This window comes from Chlorocebus sabaeus, chromosome 6, assembly GCF_047675955.1.
Source record: "Chlorocebus sabaeus isolate Y175 chromosome 6, mChlSab1.0.hap1, whole genome shotgun sequence".
Classification (NCBI taxonomy): Eukaryota; Metazoa; Chordata; class Mammalia; order Primates; family Cercopithecidae; genus Chlorocebus; species Chlorocebus sabaeus.
In genome coordinates, this window is record NC_132909.1 from 4,184,771 (window position 1) to 4,207,963 (window position 23,193).

The 23,193-nt window shown below is 56.6% G+C and overlaps 1 protein-coding gene across 1 annotated transcript; it reads right to left on the minus strand.

Moving 5' to 3' along the window:
* Positions 1 to 4,074: 4,074 nt before the first annotated feature.
* PRPF31 (pre-mRNA processing factor 31) lies at positions 4,075 to 23,150 on the minus strand. Its single transcript, XM_037992024.2, has 15 exons — positions 23,042 to 23,150; positions 22,815 to 22,947; positions 19,517 to 19,701; positions 19,339 to 19,399; positions 16,237 to 16,320; positions 15,582 to 15,679; positions 14,579 to 14,685; positions 14,220 to 14,389; positions 13,490 to 13,647; positions 9,558 to 9,647; positions 7,008 to 7,135; positions 6,834 to 6,906; positions 6,024 to 6,152; positions 5,841 to 5,939; positions 4,075 to 4,497 (listed from the first exon to the last, which is right to left on the minus strand). The coding sequence occupies exons 3-15, from the start codon at positions 19,691 to 19,693 to the stop codon at positions 4,372 to 4,374; spliced, it is 1,500 nt and encodes a 499-aa protein (XP_037847952.1). The 5' UTR covers positions 19,694 to 19,701; positions 22,815 to 22,947; positions 23,042 to 23,150; the 3' UTR covers positions 4,075 to 4,371.
* Between the last annotated feature and the right edge of the window lie 43 nt (positions 23,151 to 23,193).

A 23,193-nucleotide genomic window follows, 5' to 3' on the forward strand; every position in this document is an offset into this window, starting at 1 on the left:
GGCCTTGGATCAGGCGCAGACCTATGGCCTGGGAACTTGTTTAAATGCACATCTTTGAGCCCCACCCTAGACTGAATCAGAAACTCTGGGCCCAGCAACTGTGTTTTAACAAGCCCTTGGTGTGATTCTGAAGCGTATTAAATTTGGAGAACCTCTGTTCTGAGTACTAGGGCTGCAGGCCCAGGTGACTCAGATTCCTTTCCTGAGATTCACACCCTCGTGCCACAGCCCCATTGGTAGATGCCAGATATTTTGGCCAAGGGAGATGGGAGATTCTGAACAGAGCTGGGGACCACAGGTCCTTCCCTGGCAGACCAGTATGTAGAGATCAGCAAAGGCTGTCATTTTCAAACAGGGTTGACCCAAAGGGTCAGGGATGAAATGGAGGAAAGAGACTTGACTTAGGCAACCTGGGGTAGTTTGGCCACTCATAGGAAGCTCCCAGGTGTGTCGACTTTTTGACTTGCGGGAGGAGAGAGATTCAGAGATTGCCACTGAGGTCCTGAGACAGAGCTCTGGGATGAAGGACAGGGATCCAGAGATACAGAGAGTGGTGACGGGGAGGCCCAGAGAGGGGAACAAAAAGAGCAAAATCTCAGACAGGACCTAAAAAGTCAGAGGGAGACCCAGATAGCATGAGCTGGAAAGAGGGAGGGAGAGAGAGAGGGGAGGTGGAGAGAGGGAAGGTGGAGACAGGGAGGGAGAGAGAAGGGAGGTGGAGGGAGGGAGAGAGAAGGGAGGTGGAGAGAGGGACAGTGAGAGAGGGGAGGTGGGGAGAGGGGAGGTGGAGAGAGGGAGGGAGAGAGGGGAGGTGGAGGGGGAGAGAGGGAAGGTGGACAGAAAGAGGGAGAGGGGAGCTGGAGAGAGAGGGAGAGAGGGAAGGTGGAGAGAGAGGGAGAGAGGGAAGGTGAAGAGAGGGAGGGAGAGAGGGGAGTTGGAGAGAGGGAGGGTGAGGGAGGGTGAGAGAGGGGAGGTGGAGAAAGGGGATGTGGGAAGAGGGAGGGAGAGGGGGAGGTGGGGAGAGGGAGGGAGAGAGGGGATGTGGGGAGAGGGAGAGGGAGAGAGGGGAGGTGGGGAGAGAGGAGGTGGAGAGAGGGAGGGAGAGAGAAGGGAGGTGGAGAGAGGGAGGGTGAGAGAGGGGAGGTGGGGAGAGGGAGGGTGAGAGAGGGGAAGTGGGGAGAGGGGAGGTGGAGGGAGAGAGGGGAGGTGGGGAGAGGGAGGGAGAGAGGGGATGTGAGGAAAGGGAAGGAGAGAGAGGGGAGGTGGGGAGAGGGAGAGTGAGAGAGGGGAGGTGGGGAGAGGGAGGGAGAGAGAGGGGAGGTGGAGAGAGGGAGGGTGAGAGAGGGGAGGTGGAGAGAGGGAGGGAGAGAGGGGAGGTGGAGAGGGAGAGAGGGAGAGAGAGGGGAGGTGGAGAGGGAGGGAGGGAGAGAGGGGAGGTGGAGAGGGAGGGAGAGAGAGGGGAGGTGGAGAGAGGGAGGGAGAGAGAGGGGAGGTGGAGAGAGGGAGGGAGAGAGAGGGGAGGTGGAGAGGGAGGGAGAGTGAGAGAGGGGAGGTGGAGAGAGGGAGGGAGAGAGGGGAGGTGGAGAGGGAGGGAGGGAGAGAGAGGGGAGGTGGAGAGAGGGAGGGAGAGAGAGGGGAGGTGGAGAGGGAGGGAGGGAGAGAGGGGAGGTGGAGAGGGAGGGAGAGTGAGAGAGGGGAGGTGGAGAGAGGGAGGGAGAGAGAGGGGAGGTGGAGAGGGAGGGAGGGAGGGAGAGAGAGGGGAGGTGGAGAGGGAGGGAGGGAGAGAGAGGGGAGGTGGAGAGAGGGAGGGAGAGAGAGGGGAGGTGGAGAGGGAGGGAGGGAGAGAGAGGGGAGGTGGAGAGGGAGGGAGAGTGAGAGAGGGGAGGTGGAGAGAGGGAGGGAGAGTGAGAGAGGGGAGGTGGAGAGGGAGGGAGAGTGAGAGAGGGGAGGTGGAGAGAGGGAGGGAGAGTGAGAGAGGGGAGGTGGAGAGGGAGGGAGAGTGAGAGAGGGGAGGTGGAGAGAGGGAGGGAGGAGAGGGAGGGAGGGAGGGAGAGAGAGGGGAGGTGGAGAGGGAGGCATCATCTTCCCACCAGGCTGCTGCTTGTCCTGGTAACATCTCTCAGGTAACTAACGAAGCCGACCTCGTAGGTCAGGTGACTAGCGCTGCCTCCTCAGTACCACTGTGAAGCCCAGCTCCGGAGCACGGAGTAAATGGAACCCCTGGAGTTGCTCTTAACCTCTCCAGGGAGATGGTTTCATGCCACTCGATAGGACAGCCCCTGCCGTCCCCTCGCCTGGAAATTCTCCCGACTGTCTGCAGGCCACATTCCCCTCAGCCCAAGTAAAGGTGCCCCTGGCCAAGCCCCGGTTCCCAAGACTCAATGACTGGAGGTCGGGGGAGGGGGAAGTGTGCTCCTTCTGCTCACCTGGCAGGAACTTTCAGAGCAACCAGGTCCTATCAGAGCAGGCAGCCTGCCTGCTTCACCCGTGCCCGGACTCCACGCAGTCCCTCAAAACTGGTTATAAATAAGAGACCGGGCCAGGCACAGTGTAATCCCAGCACTTTGCGAGGCGAAGCAGGCAGATTATTTGAGGTCAGGAGTTGGAGACCAGCCTGGCCAACATGGTAAAACCCCATCTCGGCCGGGCACTGTGGCTCACACCTGTAATCCCAGCACTTTGGGAGGCCGAGGTGGGTGGATCATGAAGTCAGCAGTTGGAGATCAGCCTGGGCAACATGGTAAAACCCCATCTCTGATAAAAATACAAAATTAGCCATGCGTGGTGGCGGGCGCCTGCAGTCCCAGCTATTTGGGAGGCTGAGGCAGGAGAATGGCGTGAACCCGGGAGGCGGAGCTTGCGGTGAGCCGAGACCACGCCACTGCACTCCAGCCTGGGCGACGGAGCAAGACTCCGTCTCAAAAAAGAAGAAAAACCCAAAAGTTTAGTGGTGGGCGCTTGTAATCCCAGCTATTCAGGAGACTGAGGCAGGAGAATCAACTGGACCTGGGAGGTGGAGGTTGCTGTCAGCTGGGATCACACCACTGCACTCCAGTCTGGGCAACAGAGTAAAACTCTGTCTCAAAAAATAAATAAATAAAAAATAATAAGAGGCCAGACACAGCGGCTCAAGCCTGTAATGTCAATACTTAGGGAGGCTGAGGTGGAAGGGTCACTTGGGCGCAGGAGTTCAAGCCCAGCCTGGGCGATACAGCACAACCCTGTCTATAAGCAATTTAAAAATGGGGCCAGGGTGGTGGCTCACACCTATCATCCTGGCACTTTGGGAGGCTGAGGTGGGCAGATCATGAGGTGAGGAGTTCAAGATCAGCCTGACCAACATGGTGAAACCCCGTCTCTACTAAAAACTATAAAAATTAGCCAGGTGTGGTGGCGCATGCCTGTAATCCCAGCAACTTGGGAGACTGAGGCAAGAGAATCGCTTGAACCTGGGAGGTGGAGGTTGCAGTGAGCCAAGATTGTACCACTGCACTCTAGCCTGGGCGACAGAGCGAGACTCCACCTCAGAAAAAAAAACAAACACACAAAAAATGTTAAATTAACCAGGAGGCCAGGTGCGGTGGTTCATGCCTGTAATCCCAGCCCAGGAGTTTGAGGCTGTAGTGAGCTATGATTGCATCACCGTACTCCAACCTGGGCAACGGAGACCCCGTCTCTGGAAAAAAACAGTAACAACAGGACCTGGTTATTGGGCGCTGATGGCCATGCTAAGTGCTTTCTGTGCATTTTTTCCAGTCCTGGGCACCTAGGCGTAGGTGTGGAGACTTGCAAAGGCGAGGTGGCTGGCCTGAGGTGCCGCAGCAATCCCGGCTGGCCTGCACTGAGCTCTGCGGCTGTCGGCAGCCACATCATTTGCTATCAAAGTGACTGAGGTTGTCCAGGGCACTGGAGAGGCTTTTTCCTTCTGGGATCCCACGACGAGAAAGTAACGGGGAAGGGAGTGCGCCTAGACACCGCTTGGACCCGAGGGAAAGCTCTTTTCTCAAAACTCCATAGCTCTGACTCTTCTAGTTGCCCCAGCTGTTTGAAAAATGATCACTCCCCAAGGACAGATCTTGATAATGTCCTTTTAATTGTACTCTTTTCAAAAAAGCATCTCCTTTCTCAGTTAAAATAAAACAGACAAGGCATGATGAAGACCGGCTCTAGCCCACACCAGGCAGTGACCTCGGTCCTGGGGGAGGCCAGGCTGGGCTCTTCCAAGGCCTCCTCCCTGGGGAGCCCAGCACTGGGGCCAGTGGTAGGACAGGTTCTCCCTGCCAGAACCCCCAGCCCCGATCCCAGTCCTTCAGAAGGACTTGGGCCTCTGTGTCCCTTCAGTGGGAAGCCACCTCGGACACACGCAGTCATTCAGGTGGACATGAGGCCACTCTTCTCGCCCTTGACCTTGAGGAACTCAGCCATGCTGGAGAAATACTTCTGGTTGGCCTCAGCCACCTTCTTCTCTGCCGCCTGTGGGTTCACAATCTCCAGGCCCTGGGCAGGTGAGGGAGACAGGATGGTGGGCTGGGTGAGGAGAAGGCCCCAACTGTGACCCATCAGAGCCCCCCAGGCCCTTCCCCATGGTACTCAGGCCTTGGGTGGGCGTGAGACAGTTTGCCTGTCCCTGGAGTTGCCCTGTCTTGGGAGGTTCTGACTCAGTGGGTCTCGGGGGAGAGGCTGGGGAGGAACCAGGGCACCTAGATTTGTACGAAGTTGCTCAGGGGTGCTAAAAACAACCGACGCTTGAGAACAGCCAATCCTGCCCAGTTTCTGCATGAGGAAACTGAGTCCCTGGGGGACGTGGCTGGCCCAAGGTCCCAGCACAAATCACACCACCACCACCGACAATCACAGTGGCCAGCGATGGGAGCCAACACCTGGCTGGCACTTCCTAAATATTTTCAAGGCAACAGAGCAAGCCCCTGTCTCTAAAAAAAAAAAATAACAGGACCCAGTCATCGGGCTCCAGTGGTGAGCCCAGTGCCAAGTGCTTCCTGTGCATTCTTTTCAGTCCTGAGCACCTCATGGCGGAGGAGGGGAGGCTTGGAAGGGCACAGCCACTGGCCTCATCTTCTCAAAGAGGCCCTCCCTGGCTGCTCCAGAACGAGAGCCCCCCGTCCCACCTCCTGCCTCCCACCTCCTCCCCTCCCTGGCATTTCCGCCTTCTACTACATTGGACATCCTACTGAGCTGTCTGTGCCCGGCCACCCACTGGCTCCCTGAAGGTAAGACTTGTCTCTCTCATTCATCACTTCATCCCCAGAGCTGGGAACACCGATGGAAGTCAGTAGGTGCTCCACAGACATCCGCGGACTGAGCACATGAGCTCGCTGCTGTCTCGCCCCCACGTGCAGGCTCGCCCTGCTCTGTGGATGGTAGGTAAACTGAGGCTCCGACAATGCGGTGACTGCCATGCTCCACGCCACTCACTGCTGACTGGCTGGGGCCTGGACCCACATGTGACATCCAAGCCCACCTAGCCGGGAACTTCCTGAGGTTACCTTAACCGCCCTGGCCATTCTGAACGGGAAGGCCTGGAGGCTGAGCAGTGTAACCAGCTCACGGCCCCACAGACAGGAACTGGATGCCCTGGACACAGCCGTGGGCCTGGTTCTAAAGCGGTCTGTGCTCACGAGGACTGCTCAGCACTGGCCTCTCGTCTCTGCTAACCTCTTCCTGTGTGCCAGGAGCTGTCTATGTCCTCTGAATACCTCGTCACCACGCCCTCCACAACAGCCCCGTGAGGGGACTCATCCTGGCCTGCTTCACAGGGGCAGAGGGCAAGGGGCCTTGCCAAGGTCTCGGGGCTGGGGACAGAGCCGGCCCAGGGGAGGTACCTGGAGTGGGGTGAAGGCCACGCTGGAGGCCGTGCCCGAGGAGCGGTCGCGGATGGTGGACTTCCCGCCGTACACGACACTCTGTTTCTGCAGGGTCCGCTGTGGGGAGGACAGAGAGGCTGCGATCTGGGCTTCCCCCACCCTGTGTCTCGGTCCCCAGCCCCACCCAGGTCTGGCCCATACCTGCAGTGTCTTGGAGATCCTTGCCTTGGTGGCCTCGTTGACCTGCGTCTGCCGCACGCGCCCACTGCCCGACTTGCCCAGGTGGCCCAGGCTGAATCCCAGATCCTCCTGGTAGGCGTCCTCCTCAATCTAGGAGGAAGGGGAGGCACCCTGCAGTTCAGTGACCAGGTCCTGCCCTCCAGCCACTGAGGCACCCCCTTGACCAGCTGGAAGCCTAGCAGTCACCAGCCGGCTGGTCCCACGGGTACCTGCTTAGGTACCCACTTGGCCCGGCTGAGGCCTGAGGGCCCCCACAAGCGGGGGATGCTGGGGAGCCTGAGAGGGGCCAGGTCCTAGCACTGCTCTGTGAGCTGAGTCGAGAGGCCATTCCTTCCTTACTTGTGTGGATTGGGGGGTGTGAGGAACCAGAACAGGTTTCATAGGATGAGGTGGCCTCTGAGTTGGGTCTTGCAGGACCAAGGGGATGACGTTGGGATAACAGAGGAGACTGGCGGGGCCCAGGAACGGGGCGGCCATGCAGCAGGGCACTGCAGAGCCTCTGGGCAGGGAGGAACCGGCCAAGGAGCCTGGGGCAATGGGAAGCTGCAGGGGCTCTAAGCGCAGGAGACACAGGCTCCCAGGGTTACAAGGGTCACTTTGGGGCTGAATGGATAGAAATGAGAGTAGAGGCTGGGGATGAGGGAAGAGGCTGGGACAGCACCCTAGACATGAGCCAGGGCCACAGGACGAGAGGAGGGACAGTGGCAGGAGGCAGAGGGTGGTGGCGGCTGGCTGCCTGTGGGGGTAAAGAGGGCGCTGGGGGAGTCTGACCTCTCCAAAACTCATCCGGTTGGCCTGCTTCCGGATCTCTGTCAGCCCCAGCCGCTCCTTCATCTTGCGGTACCTGGGGACGGGTGGGCAGGCGGTGCCAAGGAGTCAGCTGGGAGGACGCCGGCCTCTCCCCTCTATGACCCCCATGCCTACCGGACCCCCAGGGCCCCTCACCTGCGGCCGCCTCGCTTCTTCCGCTGCCCGTCCAGGGGCGCAGGCAGCGGCTTCACCTGCTTCACGGGGGGCGGCTCCTGCCACTTGTCGAATTTGCGCTCGATCTCATCCTTCAGTTCGTAGCCCACCTGGGGAGGGCGAGGGGGAGGTCCTGCAGCTGCTCAGGTGCACCGCCCACCCAGGCCTCCTCTGTCCGCCGTCCTCCTGTCCACCCGAGCAGACAGACCGCCCACACCAGGGCTCCATCCCTGCTCCGGGCCTCTGGGTTTTCAGTTCCGTCAACAACTGGATGGCCTCATCTCAGACCTCTCCTCTGGGATTCTTTTTTTTTAAGACAGAGTCTTGCTCTGTCGCCCAGGCTGGAGTGCAGTGGCATGGTCTCAGCTCACTGCAAGCTCCGCCTCCCAGGTTCGAGCGATTCTCCTGCCTCAGCCTCTCGAGTAGCTGGGACTACAGGCACCCGCCACCACACCCGGCTAATTTTTTGTATTTTTAGTAGAGACGGGATTTTACCATGTTGGCCAGGCTGGTCTCTAACTCCTGACCTTGTGATCTGCCCGCTTCGGCCTCCCAAAGTGCTGGGATTACAGGCGTGAGCCACCATGCCCAGCCTTCCTCTGGTTTCTGTACCCTGTAAACAACTGTCTCCTTCACAATGGGATCTCCTTAACAGGCCCTTCAAACGTAACAGGGCCAAGCAGAATTCCTGCTCCTCCCCAGCCTTCCACCGTCTGCCCTCCTTCTCCCCGTACAAGCAAAAGGCAACACCTGAGAGCCGGGCAGCTGACTCCACTGTTTCTCTCCCATGCCGCAGGTCCCCAGGGCCGCCTCCTTCAGAACCAATACCAAATTGGCCCCCTTCAGCCCCTCCACTGCAGCCAACGTTCGCGCCGGGATGCACAGCCTCCATGCTGCCTGCCCCTGGATTCCGCCAGGGCCTCCCCTCTCTCGTCCAGGGCTCGCTGCGCTCCAGCCTCAGGGCCTTTGCACCAGTCATTCCCCCTGCTTGGAAGACTCTTCCCCCAAGTATCCATGTGCCTTGCTCCCTGGCTTCACTCAGGTCTGGGTTAAACCCTCACCTCCTCAGAGCCCTGGGTCTTCCCTGATATCCCAGTTAAACCTTCACCTCCTCAGGGCTCTAAGTCCTCCCTGACATCCCAGGTAAATCGGCACCTAATGTAGCCCCCACCCCAACTCCCTTTCTTTTTCTTCTTGGTGTTGACTTAGCACCGCTAGACGCAGGACAGATTTCACCTGTTGACTGTCTCCTCAACCCGGCCCCAACAAGAATGTCCCTGCCACGGGGCAGGGCTCCTGTCTGTGCTACTCACAGCTGCACCCCCAACACCCAGACCGGGGTGAGATGGGGAGAGGGAAAGGAGAAGAGGGGGACACAGAACACCTGAACGCCATGCCAGGCTGGGTGCTTGGCAAATGACAGTTCACAAGACAGAAAATGTGTCTCCTCTCCCGAGTACGTCTACCAAGGAAGACAGAAAGTAACTGAATAATTACTTGAATAACATCCCCTGTTGGAGCGGGGACAGATCCTGGTGCGGAAGGCAAATTATACCCCCACCAACACACACATGCCCAAGGAGGTCCATGTTCTAATTCCCAGAACCTCTCAATGTCACCTCACAGGGCAAAAGGGACATGAAGAGATTAAGGATATTAAGGATTGTGAGCTGGGAAGACTATCCTGGACCACCTGAGTAGGCTCAGTATAGCCACAAGGGCCCTTAACATAGAGGGGGGAACAAAAACAGAGGCCAGATATGAGACAGAAGCAGGGTCAGAGAGAGCTCTGAGGGTGCTATGCAGCTGGCTCCGCACACAGAGGGAGGGCCACGAGCTAAGGGGTGCCAGTGACCCCTAGAAGCTGGAAAAGACAAGGGAATGGATTATCCCTTGACTCCCCCAGAAGGAACCCTCCGGGCTGACACCCTGACTTCAACTCAGTGAAACTCATTTTGGACTTCTGATCTACAGGACCACAGATAATAAACCTGCACTGTTTTTTTTATTTTGTTTTGTTTTGTTTTTTAGACGGAGTCTCGCTCTGTCACCCAGACTGGAGTGCAGTGGTGCAATCTCAGTTCACTGTAACCTCTGCCTCGCTGGTTCAAGCGATTCTCCTGCCTCAGCCTCCTGAGTAACTGGGATTACAGGTATGTGCCACCACATCTGGCTAATTTTGGTAGAGATGGGGTTTCACCATGTTGGCCAGGCTGGTCTCAAACTCCTGACCTTGTGATCCACCTGCCTTGGCCTTCCAAAGTGCTGGGATTACAGGCGAGAGCCACTGCGCCCGGCCAAACCTGCACTGTTTTACGCCAGTAGGTTTGTGCTACTTTCCAACAGCAGCCCTAGGAAACGAACCCACTGGGGAAAGGGCGCCTGCCCCAGGGAGGGTGGGCAGAAGCACTGCCTCTGCCTTGGTGGACAGTGCTTGCTGGGGTGGGCTCCCTGCTGAGGGCTCTCCCCACAGAGACACCCCAGGCCCAGAGGAAAAGACGCCTGGCCGCCCCTCACCTTCCCCCCCCTCACCTTCCCCTCCGTGCTCTCGTGGAAACTGTCCACACGGGCTGCCAACGTGCACTTGGCAGCCACCAGCCGGGCCGCTTTCCGCCGGAGATCCTGGAGCAATGGAAAACGGGGGTGGAATCTGTGTGAGACAGACAGATAGAGGTAATAGCAAAGCAACCACAGGCATTTCTCCTCCAGCTCTACCCTGGGTCCCGGAAGGGGGCTGTCCACCCGTGGGCTCTCGAGGTGTGTGCTCCTAGCTCCCACTTCACAGGAAGAGGGGATGAGGGCAGGGCACAGAGCCACGTCCCAGCTGGTAAGTGGCAGAGTCAGGTAAGGATGACAGTAAGACATGCTGACGACGAGGACAGTGGTGACTGTGGAGACACCGGGCGGGGGGGGGGAGTGCGCTCAGCCTGGATGCCAGCCCCGTGCTAAGTATGCCCCTCGGATCATCTCATCAAATATGCAAGTATCAGGCTGGTGCGATCATTGCACCCCCTTTTCAGATGTGGAAACCAAGGCTTCAAGTCATGTGGCCGGGAAGACAGCCAGCAGGTGATGGAGCCAGGGTTCCAATCCAGACTGCAAACAGAGCCCAGCTGTCAGCCGCAGTGCAGCGATGGCCAGCCCTGCCCTCCCTTATGGGCCTGTGATGTCTACGGCCTGTGCCTGGACTGATGTGAGATGGGCAAATGAGGAGGCAGAGGCCTGGTGACAAGACACCAGGCTCCCTGGGGCAGGTTTAACCTACATGCCTAGGGCTGTGAGGCGGTGGCAATGGCAAGAGTGCAGTGAGGCGGCTGGAGCCCCAAGCCCCAGGCCCACAGTCCTGGGTTCTATCGCCCGCTCTCCTTCCTCCCAGGATGGAGCAACCTGCCAGCCTCCCTGGGTGTGTTCCAGTAGCAGTGCCTGACCTAAAGAGTCACAGAAAAAACCAAAAAAAAAAAAAAAAACCCTACACAGGCCTGGGGGTGGGGCCAGGAAACAACCACCTGGCCTTGTCCATCAGTGCTATTGTTCTCCCCATCCCTGGGGGAGGCTGGGCAGGGCACAGGGCCATGAGCCTGAGGTCACTTGCCACAGTCGGACACAGCAGGGTCTGGACCCAGGCCTGAACCCAGGCCTGTCTGTCCCAGAGCCTGTCTTGCTTGTGTTTCTGTTTTTTCTTTTTTTTTTTTTGAGACAGAGTCTCACTCTGTCGCCCAGACTAGAGGGCAGTGGTGTGATCTTGGCTCCTGCAACTTCCATCTCCTGGGTTCAAGCAATTCTCCTGCCTCAGCCTCCCAAGTAGCTGGAATTGTAAGTGTGCGCCACCATACCTGGCTCATTGTTTTGTATTTTTAGTAGAGATGGGGTTTCACCATGTTGGCCAGGCTGGTCACGAACTCCTGACCTCAGATGATCTGCCCGCCTTGGCCTCCCAAAGTGCTGGCGTGACAGGCAAGAGCCACCACTCCCACCTCCTGGTTGTGTTCTAGGCCCCCACTTGTGACCCTCACAACCGCAGTGTGAGACGCGCCTGAGACGGGAGGTGGAGGATGCTGGGAGTGACCCTGAGGGGAAGGACCCTGGCTCTGGGCCGGACTCTCCAGACTCAGACCAGCTCCACCGCCTGCGGGGTCTCGGACTGCCCAGACTCAGACCAGCTCTACCACCTGTGGGGTCTCGGACAAGTCTGACTTTCTGTGCCTCAGTTCCCTCATCTGTGAAATGGGTGGCGGGGGTGGCGAAGGAGCAGAGGAGAAACAGGATCTCCCTTAGAGAGTTGTGAGGACTCGCTGGGCACGGTGGCTCACATCTGTAATCCCAGCACTTTGGGAGGCCGAGGCAGGCAGATCACGAGGTCAGGAGATCGAGACCATCCTGGCTAACACGGTGAAACCCTGTCTCTACTAACAATACAAAAAATTAGCCAGGCGTAGTGGTGCGCACCTGTAGTCCCAGCTACTCGGAGGCTGAGGCAGGAGAATGACGTGAACCCGGGAGGCAGAGATTGCCATGAGCCGAGATTGTGCCACTGCACTCCAGCCTGGGCGACAGAGCGAGACTCCGTCTCAAAAAAAAAAAAAAAAAAGAGAGAGTTGTGAGGACTCAGTGAGATCACCAAATGCTTCCAAAGCTCCACTCACAGCCGGCTCTGCTTGTTGCGCGTATTCCCACCACTGCTATGACTAAAATGCCTTCTGATAATAACCAGTCGTCAATGTTTTCTTTTAATCTGCTTTTAAAAACTGCAAACCTGTTTAGACAGCTTAATTTCATTACCACGAATGGCAGATTATTCAATAAAAATAAGTATGCAGTGATTAAAATAAAAACCACCGTCTTTGTGTCACTGAAATTCATGGTCTGTGCCACTGAAGGGAGGTGGCCCGTGTTCTGGGAGACATCAGGAGGATGATATGAAACTCGCTGCCACAGAACCAAATGATACTGAAGATGACAGTAACAGGAATAACACTGGCAGCGGCTCCGTGTAGCAGAGAATTTCGCCTTGCCCAGGAAGAGGTTTGGCCTTTGCCCAGGGGTCCTGGGTGGTGGTCCTTGCTGGCTGGGGCCCTGGGGTAGCCAGTGTGATTTAGGGTACCTGGGGCTGGCCACGCAGGAAAGTCCAACCACGTGGTTCAGTGTGGGGGCTCTGAGTCATGGGGCATCATCTGACCTGGAGACAGACCAGCCACACGGGCAACACAGTCGTGTCTACACAGCAGAGCCACAATAAAGACTGAACACCAAGGCCCAGGCAAGCGTCCCTGGCCCAGGCTGGAGTGCAGTGGCGTGATCTTGGCTCACTGCAACCTCCACCTCCCGGGTGCAAAGTATCCTCCCATCTCAGCCTCCCAAGTAGCTGGGACGACAGGCAAGCGCTGCCACACCGGGTTGATTTTTTTTTCTTGTAGAGACAGGGTGTTTCCAATCCCATTGTAAACAAGACAAAAAAAAGAGAGTCGGGTCTCACTATGTTGCCCAGGTTAGTCTTTTTTTTTTTTTTTTTTTTTTTTTGAGACGGAGTCTCGCTCTGTCGCCCAGGCTGGAGTGCAGTGGCCGGATCTCAGCTCACTGCAAGCTCCGCCTTCCGGGTTCACACCATTCTCCTGCCTCAGCCTCCCGAGTAGCTGGGACTACAGGCGCCCGCCACCTCGCCCGGCTAGATTTTTTTTGTATTTTTTAGTAGAGACGGGGTTTCACCGTGTTAGCCAGGATGGTCTTGATCTCCTGACCTCGTGATCCGCCCGTCTCGGCCTCCCAAAGTGCTGGGATTACAGGCTTGAGCCACCGCGCCCGGCCGCCCAGGTTAGTCTTAAACTTCTGGCCTCAAGTGATGCTCCCGCCTCGGCCTCCCAAAGTGCTGGGATTACAGGTGTGAGCCACGGTGCCCCGCCAGGCTGGCGGCCCTGTGTGTGTGCTGTCAGGCATCGATGCCGGGAGGGCGATGTGTCCTGACTGCAGGGAGAGGACACATCGCCCTCCGAGGTTGGTGACCTCTCCTGCTCCTCCTGTGTGTCTTTCCCTGTGGCTAATGTTGATTTGTTATAAACTATAGTCCCCAGCACGGCAGCCCTCAGGGGCTTCCGTGTCTTTCCAGTGACAGTGGCCTTCGGAGCAGCTGCTAACCCAACGCTGCTTGTCGTGAGCTAGGCCTGCCTTGTGAGGGCTTCGTCTGCATTGAGCCCTCGTCCCAACTCATGAAGCACACGCTGTGCTCCCATTTGCGAGGGGAGGAGACTGAGGCACAGGGCACTCACGCCTCTTGCCCACGGTCACCCGACAGGTGTGATGCAGAACCCTGGCTCTCACATCCCATGCCACCCTGTTCCCGGCTCCTGAGTGCTACCATCAGCTGGGCCAGATGGTGGGGGTGGCTGCTCAGGCCGTCTGGGCAGGCGGAAGGCTCCAGGGGAGCCGGGGAGGGGCCGTGGCGCAGCGGCTCACGTGGCGCAGCGGCTCACCGGGGGCAGGGACTGCACAATGTCACTGTGGTAGATGTAGCCGGTGTGCGGCAGCACTGAGGTAGACGAGAAGCCCGACAGCGTCTTGCGCTGGGCCCCGAGCAGCATGATGTTGCAGGCGGGCATCTTGGAGAGGTTGGTCAGGCCGCCGGCCACACCTGCGGTGGGAGGAGGACAGGGGCGGTCAGAAGAAAGCGGGGGAGGTGGGGGTGCGCAAATCTGCCTGGGGGCTCGACACGTGCCAAGCACCTTTACGTGAGGTTCTGGCTGGATTCCTCGGTGGCCCTGCCAGGCGGGCGACCTGGCCCATTCCGCGAGGGGCAGACGCAGAGGAGGCTCAGAGAGGGAGGGCAGCTGGCCTGGGGTGCGGGGAGGAGGCCCCCAACAGGCAACTGACCACCACGTGTGTGCTAAGCCACACTACCCCCATTCCAGGGATGTCTGTGTTTTGGAACCATTTTCACCAAACCAGGAGCTCCCTGACAACAGGGCCTGGGTGTGGTCATCTCTGGGTTTCTGGCACAGGGGAGGGAGGAGGAGCTGTGGGTGAGTGTTTCTCCCAGACGAGGCTTTGCTGTGTGCCAGGCTGGCTGACCTCTGTGATGTCCAGGGAGACGGGGTGCTGAGGCCCAGGTGCCAAAGTCCCCATTCTACAGAAAAGGGATGCAGCTTCCCCCAGATCACAGTGTCAGCAGAGCCCCACTCCACGGGACCCAGCCCGGGGCCTCACCCATGATCTTGGCGGCCGTGGATGCCCCGATAATGATGGAGAGGTTGGGCGCGATGAAGGACATCCGGGACTCCACGTACTCGTAGATGCGGTGCTTGGAGGCGTTCAGCTCCAGCGCCATGTCACAGGCCTCCTCCAGCCGCTCCAGCTCCTCCTCCGACAGCTGCTGCCTGCAGGGGCAGGTGGGCCCAGCCTCCTGGGTCTCCCGCCTGCCTGGTGCCCAGTCCCCACCCTCTCAGTTCTGTGTGTGTATGTGTGTGTGCGTGTGTGTGTGTGCATATACCCACCTGCGTGGGTAGCTTCAGCCTAATCCCCAGTCCCACTGGCCCGGGCCCGGCGCCTCCCTCCAGCGGACATACCCCTGGGTGGTGGAGGCGGTGACGCTGACGACCATGATGGTGGCATTGGTGAGGATCTGCTGCAGGTTCTCATTGTTCTTGCACTTGTCCAGGCTGTTGCCCAGCTCCTGGGGGCGAGCAGAGAAGACAGGGGAGGCTCAGGAACTCAGGAAGGCTTGAGAACCTCTCTGGCTCTGCACCTACTCGGGTCTCTTCTTGGGGACACTGGGAAAGTCAGGGTCTCTACACTGGGGGCCTCTCCTGCCTCCACTGCCTGAAGCAACCACACTGTCTGCTCTGCTTTGGAAACGGAACCTGGGCAGAGCAGCATCTGGGAAGACGGCGGCCTCACAAGCCTCTGCCTGTGTCAAGTCGGAGCACAAACCCGCAGACTCGCTTCCCTGCAGGGGTTTCCCCCACCACCATCCTAATCCTTTCCCAGACACATGTGGGGACCACCTCCTCTCCCTGCCCTCACCTGCAGGGGCTTCCCCCACCATCATCCTAATCCTTTCCCGGACACACGTGGGGACCGCCTCCTCTCCCTGCCCTCACGTGTATCCGCCCCTCTTTTCCAAAACCCTTCCTTGGCTTTCTCATAAGACCCAAAGGCTCAGAGTGATCCCACCTCTTCCACGTCCCCTCCTTCCCCGCCTCACTTCCTCCCCACTTGTTCCCTCTCAGACTCTCCATACTTAAGACATCTCTCTCCCCCAAATCTCCACGTGCCTGTCCTGTGTCAACCTTCGGATGTCAACTCCCAATGCCATTGGCTCCGACCACAGGGGAAGCAGCGCGGGTCAGGCCAGCGGGGAAACCCTCTCAGGAGACTAGGGTACAAGGGGAGGCCTGAGAAAGTCCCATCCAGGCTCCGTCCCTCCCACTCTGGGCAGAGCAGGCCACTGAGCCTCCGTCCACTCCTATCCTTCATCTCCAGACCCCGAGGCCTCTGGGGGCGGGTCCGAGAGTGAGCCCTGCCTGCACCTTCACACCAGCAGAAGCACCCCTCCTTCTCTGCTCTCACCTTGACCGTGCGGATGTAATCCAGTGCATTGGGGACCAAGGACTCCAGTTCAGGGAATCTCTTCGAGTACTTATCCCGGATGAACTTATGGATGATGTCTAGGGTAAACGGGACAGGCGGGTGTCAGGTGAGACAGGAGGCAGACTCTGCTGGTTGGCCCTAACACCCACGTCCCCTTCTTCCTCTAGTAACTGAAGCCCTGGCTTGTAGCCTGGCACACGGGCACCAGCATACAGGCTCCATTTCTCAGCCGCCCTTACCGCTAGGTGTGACCAGGGGAATTAGTTCTGGTCTGTAAAATGTGAGCTGCAGTGACATGTTCTTAAAAAAAAGAAGTGCCTTGCTGGTGGGAATGCAGAGGCGACGGCTGGACGTGGGGCAGTCCCCTCGCACCGTGAGGCAGGTGGCTGACCAACAAGATGGAAAGAGCTGGGGCCTTACAGGCAGCCAAGCAGCCACACCATCCCCGAGTGCTCGCTTAGACTCATACGCGAGGAAGAACACACTTCCTTCTTACTCACACCACTCCGTTACAGCAGGTGAACCTCGATCTGAGCTTGGGCTCAGTGGCAGGACCCTGGGAAAGGCCCGTGGGGAAGGGAGGGGGCATGAGGGGCGTCACAGGGGGCTGTCTCCGCCTGCCCCCAGCACTCACTCAGCTCGTTTTCGATCTCCACGGTCAGGTTGTTGGCATCCACGATGACGCGGTATTCAGGCGCTGCCTCCACCGGTCCCATCACTGTGAGGACACGGAGTGGCATGGGTGTGAGGATCTAAATCCCTACCCCTTCTCAGGTCCCACAGCTGGGGGAGACAGAGGATGAGGCTGGGAAGGGTCAGGAAGGAGGGGCTGAAGAGTAAACCAGGGACAGGCTGACATCTGCCTCCCAGATCCTACAGCTGGAGGAGGCGGAGGACGAGGCTGGAGGGGGTCAGGAAGGAGGGGTTGAAGAGTAAAGCAGGCAACAGGCTGACATCTGCAGACATCCCTGAACTTGTGTTCCTGCCTCCAATCCCTCTCCCTCCACACCAGTCTAGACTTGACCCTATCTGCCCTGGAACTGACCGTCCGTCTGAAACCTCCTACAGCTCCCCATAGCCCCAAGGCTAATGACCAAGTCCCTAGACTGACATTCAAGGCCTGCCCAACTCCAGAAGCTCTGCAGGGACCAGTGCTGCGCCTGCGTTATCTGAGTACCCGAGTACTCAGGACAGCACCTGGCACACAGGGAGCTGCCCAGTTCCTCTCTGCCGACTCAGCAACTCTGCGGTCTGGCCTCCCGCCCTTCCCACCCCATCCTCTCATCCAGCCATAAAGGACTGGTCACAGTGCCCCAGACACCCACTCCTCCTGGCCTTTTTTTTTTGAGATGGAGTTTCACTCTTGTTGCCCAGGCTAGAGTGTAGTGGCACGATCTCAGCTCACTGCAACCTCCGCCTCCTGGGTTCAAGTGATTCTCCTGCCTCAGCCTCCCAAGTAGTTGGGATTACAGGCGCCCGCCACCATCCCCCGCTAACTTGTTTTGTATTTTTAGTAGAGATGGGGTTTCACCATGTTGGGCAGGCTGATCTCGAACTCTCGACCTCAGGTGATCCACCAGCCTTGACCACCCAGTGCTGGGACGACAGGCATGAGCCACCATGCAAGGCCCCTCCTGGCCTTTGCATATGCTGTTCCCTCTCCCCAGAGCATCCCTTACCCCATGTCTGTTTCTGGAAAACCCTTCTTTGTGCTTTAGTAATAAGAGGCCAGGCACAGTGGCTCACACCTGTAATCCCAGCACTTTGGGAGGCTGAGGCAGGAGAACTGCTTGAGCCCAGGAGTTCAAGAGCAACCTGGGCAACACAGGGAGACCCCATCTCTACAAATAATTAAAGAAAAAATAATTAGCCAGGCATGGTGGTGTATGCCTGTGGTCCTAACTGCCTGGGAGGCTGAGGCGGGAACACCTGAGCCCAGAAGGTCAAGGCTGCAGTGAGCTGTGATCGTGCCACTGCATTCCGGCCTGGGTGACAGAGTGAGACCCTGTCTCAAAAAACAAACAAACAAAAAAAGATGTTGTGTTTAAATGTCATACAAATACTGTCTGATGTCACAGCCAGTAGACAGCAGAGCTCAGACCTGACCCCAAGCAGGGTGGCTTCAGAATGTGTTCCTAACCCTGATGCTCAAATGGCTCTTTAAGTCCTTAAGACTCCGGCAGTGACTCAGAATCCTTCCCTCCCTTTCTGGAAGGATCAGACGCCTCCTCTGTGTACCCGCAGCACTTGCACACCTCCAGTAAACGGGGATAGCCACCTGCTTGTGAGGTGTTTCACGTCTTCCTCCCCCACCAGACACCAGGTGTGACGGGGTCTGACTCCATCCCTGAGCCTGGCCTGACATCAGGAAATGTCACTTTCTGTGTCCCATAACTCTCCGGATGGAGAAATTCCTCGGCCTGGCATCTGGAACTCTGCAGGATCTGGCGCGCTCCAGAGCCTGCCCTCTCTCTCCAGATGCCTGAGGCCCCAGGCCTGCCACTGTCTGGGCCCCCTTCTCCCTTTCTTTGCCTGGCACATGCATTCACGCTCTAGAGTCCAATTCAGCTATCGATTCTTCCCTGGCACCTGGGGCAGGGTCAGCCAGTCCCTCCTGAGGCTCCAGTGTCCCCAGCCTGGTACCACCCGCCAATAGCTGTCTGGAACCTGGCCTGCCTCTTCCACTAGACCTTGAGCACGTTGAGCGCAAAGACCCAGGCGATTCAACTGGGTGCCCAGGTAAACCTTAAAGCAAGCAAGCAGTGAGTCTCCCAAAACTCTGCACTCTCACTACACTTCTTCCCCCAAAAACCTCCCATGGATTCCTGTTGTCAACAAATTCCATTCAAGAAGAATGGGAAGGCCGGGCACAGTGGCTCACGCCTGTAATCCCAGCACTTTGGGAGGCCGAGGTGGGCGGATCACTTGAGGTCAGGAGTTCGGGACCAGCCTGGCCAACATGATGAAACCCCGTCTCTACTAAAAAATACAAAATAGCCAGGCGTGGTGGTGCACACCTGTCATCTCAGCTACTCAGGTGGCTGAAGGAGGAGAATCACTTGAACCTGGGAGGCAGAGGTTGCAGTGAGCCAAGATCACATCACTGCACTCCAGCCTGGGCAACAGAGGGAGACTCCGTCTCAAGGAAAACGGAAAAAAAAAAAGAATAGGAATGGTAACAGGACTGCCCTCCTAAGAGTGAGTCTGAGCACTCAGGAGATAAGCTAGTATTCTCTCAATTTGGAAGTGAGAAAAGGTTTTAGGTGATTCTTTAATAATTATATATCTATTTTTATACGGTGACTTTGTCTTTGCAAATGATACCAGTTTTCCATTCATGGTAGCAATTTCCTTCCTTCTTAGATAAATTTAAGAGAAAAAGTCCCAGACTCAAAGAATATGTTAAGCAAATAATAGGACAAGTGGCTTATAGATGTGGCAAAAACCCTGTAACTGGTCATGTGAATCAGTGAAGTCTGGGAACCCTCAAGCTAAGTCCCAGTATGACCAGGCTCAGCATGGGACGTAAGAAGGATGTAAGAAGCATGAGCTTCACAACGCAGTATATGTTTAGTGGAAAAGGGAAGGGGTTGGGGAGAAACAAAAAAAAAAAAAAAAAAAGAAGGCTCTGGAAAAGGCTGCGGGGGAGATATACCCAGCCACAAGCAGCCAGGGAGTCTAGGGGCCTGGCAGGAGACATAGGAGATGGGGAAGGGCAGAGAGTGGGAGGAAGCACCTTCTGAAGCTTTGGCTTGCTTGCTGATATACTCTTCAATCTTCATCATAATCTCAGCAAACTGCAGGAAAGGGGAGGAGAGTCAGAATCCAGGACTCTTCCAAAAGAAGCCTGTGTCACCCCCTTCTGGGAGATTCTGTCTAGAGCCCCCTGCTAGGAACGCCTCTTGTCCTCTTACCATCTTACTGTCCCATAGCTTGGCGATGGTCTTGACCGAATCCCCGGAAAGATCCAGCTGTGTCTCCTCCTGCACATCCTCGATGGCTGGCTCCTCCTCTTCCTCCCCATAGCTTCCTCCTTCCTCCTCTTCTGCTGCCTCTTCGAGATCAGCTAAGAGTTCATCTGCCAGAGACATCCCGAGGCCTGTGGGGAGGGAGAGCAGGGTTCCCTAACAACTTGCCCCGACAAAGTCCCTCCTTATTACTGGCGATGATTCTCCCCCAGAAAACCCTGGTCCTTCTTTATGAACCCCAGTAGCGTGCAGGCTCCACGACGACAGGTGCTTTAGTTTGTTTTGTTCACTGGCGAGTCTCCAGCTGTGACCTGTGTAAGACACAGCACACCCCTACGACCGCCACCTTGCTAAGACTTACCGGAACCAAGTGGTGTAGATTCCAAATGCATTTGCAAACTTTTTATTTCCTTTCTTGCCTTTAGCCTTGAAAACATACTTTGAAATTCTTTGTTTCCCGCCTTTCCCACTAGACACTGTCTTGCAGTGATGGCTTATCCATGTGCTTACTTAGAAGTTCCAGGGGCTAATCTTTATTTATTTATTTTTTTAAAGATGGAGTCTGGCTCTGTCACCCAAGTTGGAGCACAGTGGCACAATCTTGGCTCACTACAACCTCCACCTCCTGGGTTCAAGCAATTCTCCTGCCTCAGCCTCCTGAGTAGCTGGGACTACAGGCACCTGCCACCACACCCAGCTATTTTTTTTTTTTTTTTTTTTTTTTTGTAGAGTCAAAGTTTCACCATGTAAGCCAGGGTGGTCTTGAACTCCTGACCTCAAGTGAGGGACCCACCTTGGCCTCCCAAACCATTGGGATTACAGGCGTGAGCTACCGCGCCTGGCCGCAGGGGCTAATCTCGAAACAAACTGGGTATGGAAACCCAGCTGCAAAACTCCAGAGATTACCTCAAGGCGATCAATCTAAAACCTGGCTATTATTGACATGATTCCAGCCCATGCTCCAGGTGGCCCATGACTCAAGACAGCCTTCAGAGCAAGACACACATACCCTGTACCCAGCACCATTCCTGTATGCCTCCGATTCAAAGTTCCCCTTTTTAAGCCCCTCTCCCCAGCCTACAGTTTGAAATGGTCTTTTAAAGACATTAGCTTGGCCATTTCTCATCTGCGACCATTTGATCAATAAAGCTTTACTTTCACCACCCCTCACTTCTCCTATTCTAGCCTCTGAGTAGCAGAAACTTGAGTTGGTTACATTATACATTTCTCTCTTTTTTTTTTTTTTTTTTGAGACGGAGTCTCGCTCTGTCGCCCAAACCGGAGGGCAGTGGCCGGATCTCAGCTCGCTGCAAGCTCTGCCTCCAGGGTTCACGCCATTCTCCTGCCTCAGCCTCCTGAGTAGCTGGGACTACAGGCGCCCGCCACCTCGCCCGGGTGGTTTTTTGTATTTTTTAGTAGAGACGGGGTTTCACCATGTTAGCCAGGATGGTCTCGATCTCCTGACCTTGTGATCCGCCCGTCTCGGCCTCCCAAAGTGCTGGGATACAGGCTTGAACACCACGCCCGGCTACATTATCAATTTCTTCCCACCTCCAGATCTTTGTACAAGGAGTCCCTTGTAACTACGGTGGCTCTTTCCTTCACTTTTTTTTTTTTTTTTTTTTTTTTTTGGAGACAATGTCATGCTCTGTTACCTAGGCTGCAGTGCTGTGGCGCCATCATAGCTCACTGCAGCCTCGACCACCTGGGGTCAAGCGGTTCTCCCGCCTCAGCCTCCCGATAGCTGAGATGACAGGCACACACCAGCACACCCGGCTAATTTTTAAATTTTTCTGTAGAGATGGGGTCTCACTGTGTTGCTCAGGCTGGTCTCAAACTCCTGGGCTCAAGCGATCCTTTCGCCTGGGCCACCCAAAGTGCTGGGATTACAGGAGTGACCCCCCGCGTCTGGCTCTCCTCACTCCTTAGCAGCCCGGCATCTCTTCAGCTTTCAGCGCTCACATTCCACTTCCCTGACCCACGGGCCCCCTTTAGACTAGAGGAGGTTGCTTTGTGATACGTGTCCCGCAGGCTCTGCGTGTCTACAGTAAGGCACTTCACACATTTGTGATTAATGAAGTAATTATTTGATAAAGCCGGCCGGGCGCGGTGGCTCAAGCCTGTAATCCCAGCACTTTGGGAGGCCGAGATGGGCGGATCACAAGGTCAGGAGATCGAGACCATCCTGGCTAACACGGTGAAACCCCGTCTGTACTAAAAATACAAAAAATTAGCCGGGCGAGGTGGCGGGCGCCTGTAGTCCCAGCTACTCGGGAGGCTGAGGCAAGAGAATGGCGTAAACCCGGGAGGCGGAGCTTGCAGTGAGCTGACATTCGGCCACTGCACTCCAGCCCGGGTGACAGAGCAAGACTCCGTCAAAAAAAAAAAAAAAAAAAAATTATTTGATAAAGCCTGTCTGCCAGGCATCAACCAAAGCTCTAAGAGGGCAGGGAACAATCTTTGCTCCTGCCACATCCCCAGGGCCACACTATGGTAGGCCCATATTAAGACTTTTGGGTAAACAAGCTGTAAAAGGCCGGGCACGGTGGCTCATGCCTGTCATTCCAGCACTTTGGGAAGCCCAGCCGGGTGGATCACCTGAGGTGAGGCGTTCGAGACCAGTCTGGCCAACATGGTGAAACCCTGTCTCTACTAAAAATACAAAAAATTAGCCAGGTGTGGTGGTGGGCGCCTGTAGTCCCAGCTACTCAGGAAGCTGAGGCAGGAAAATCGCTTGAACCCGGGAGGCGGAGGTTGCAGTGAACCGAGATCGCGCCATTTAACTCCATTCTGGGCAACAACAGTGAAACTTCGTCTCAAACAAAACAAACAAACAAACAAACTTGCCAGGCGCGGTGGGTCACGCCTGTAATCACAGCACTTTGGGACGTCGAGGGGGGCGGATCAAGAGATCAGGAGTTCGAGACCAGCCTGACCAACATGGGGAAACCTCGTCCCTACTAAAAATACAAAAATTAGCCGGGCGTGGTGGCGCGCGCCTGTCATCCCAGCTACTCTGGAGGCTGAGGCAGGAGAATCGTTTGAACCCTGGAGACGGAGGTTGCAATGAGCCGAGATCGCGCCACTGCACTCCAACCTAGGCAACAGACCGAGACTCCGTCTCAAAACAAACAACAACAACAAAAAAACCCAGCTGTAAAGGCCCGCCTTCCTCCTCACACACTTCTTCTCCCAGACCCAGGAGTCCGGCCTCCCGCTCCCCGCTGGTCTCCATCACACTCACCTCTCCTCTCCGCGCACCACTGTTTCTAGGAAATAAGCTTTCCCACAGCGTTCGTCGTTCACCGATGACGTCTCATGCTCGCGCCGTTATAGAGGTAAAGCTACGCTCTGATTGGTCCCTGCTCGCGATGTTCCTGGACGCGTTTGAAACAACAACTTTATTAGCACCTGGCACTAGGCGGAGAGAGGCGGTAAGCAGCGAGGAGGAAAGGGGCTAATCGAACTCACGGCCCGCTGTGGACCAATCCTGCTAAGCGGAGAATTGCTGTGGCCAGATGACGGGGCGTCGAGACAAGAAGAAAGACGTTGGCAACTCAGAGGACTGGTTGCGACGTTAGACAAGAAAGCAAGGCCTTTAAGCAAGGATTCGGGTTGGATGT

Bases quoted from the DNA above. Each gene is read 5' to 3' on its own strand.
- PRPF31 (XM_037992024.2), bottom strand. From the start codon at position 19,693: ATGTCTCTGGCAGATGAACTCTTAGCTGATCTCGAAGAGGCAGCAGAA. The intron at 14,390-14,578 runs GTATGTCCGCTG...CTGCCCCTGCAG, and splicing joins ACCGCCTCCACCACCCAGGG to GCAGCAGCTGTCGGAGGAGG. The intron at 6,153-6,833 runs GTCAGACTCCCC...CCTTCCTCCTAG, and splicing joins ACCGGATGAGTTTTGGAGAG to ATTGAGGAGGACGCCTACCA.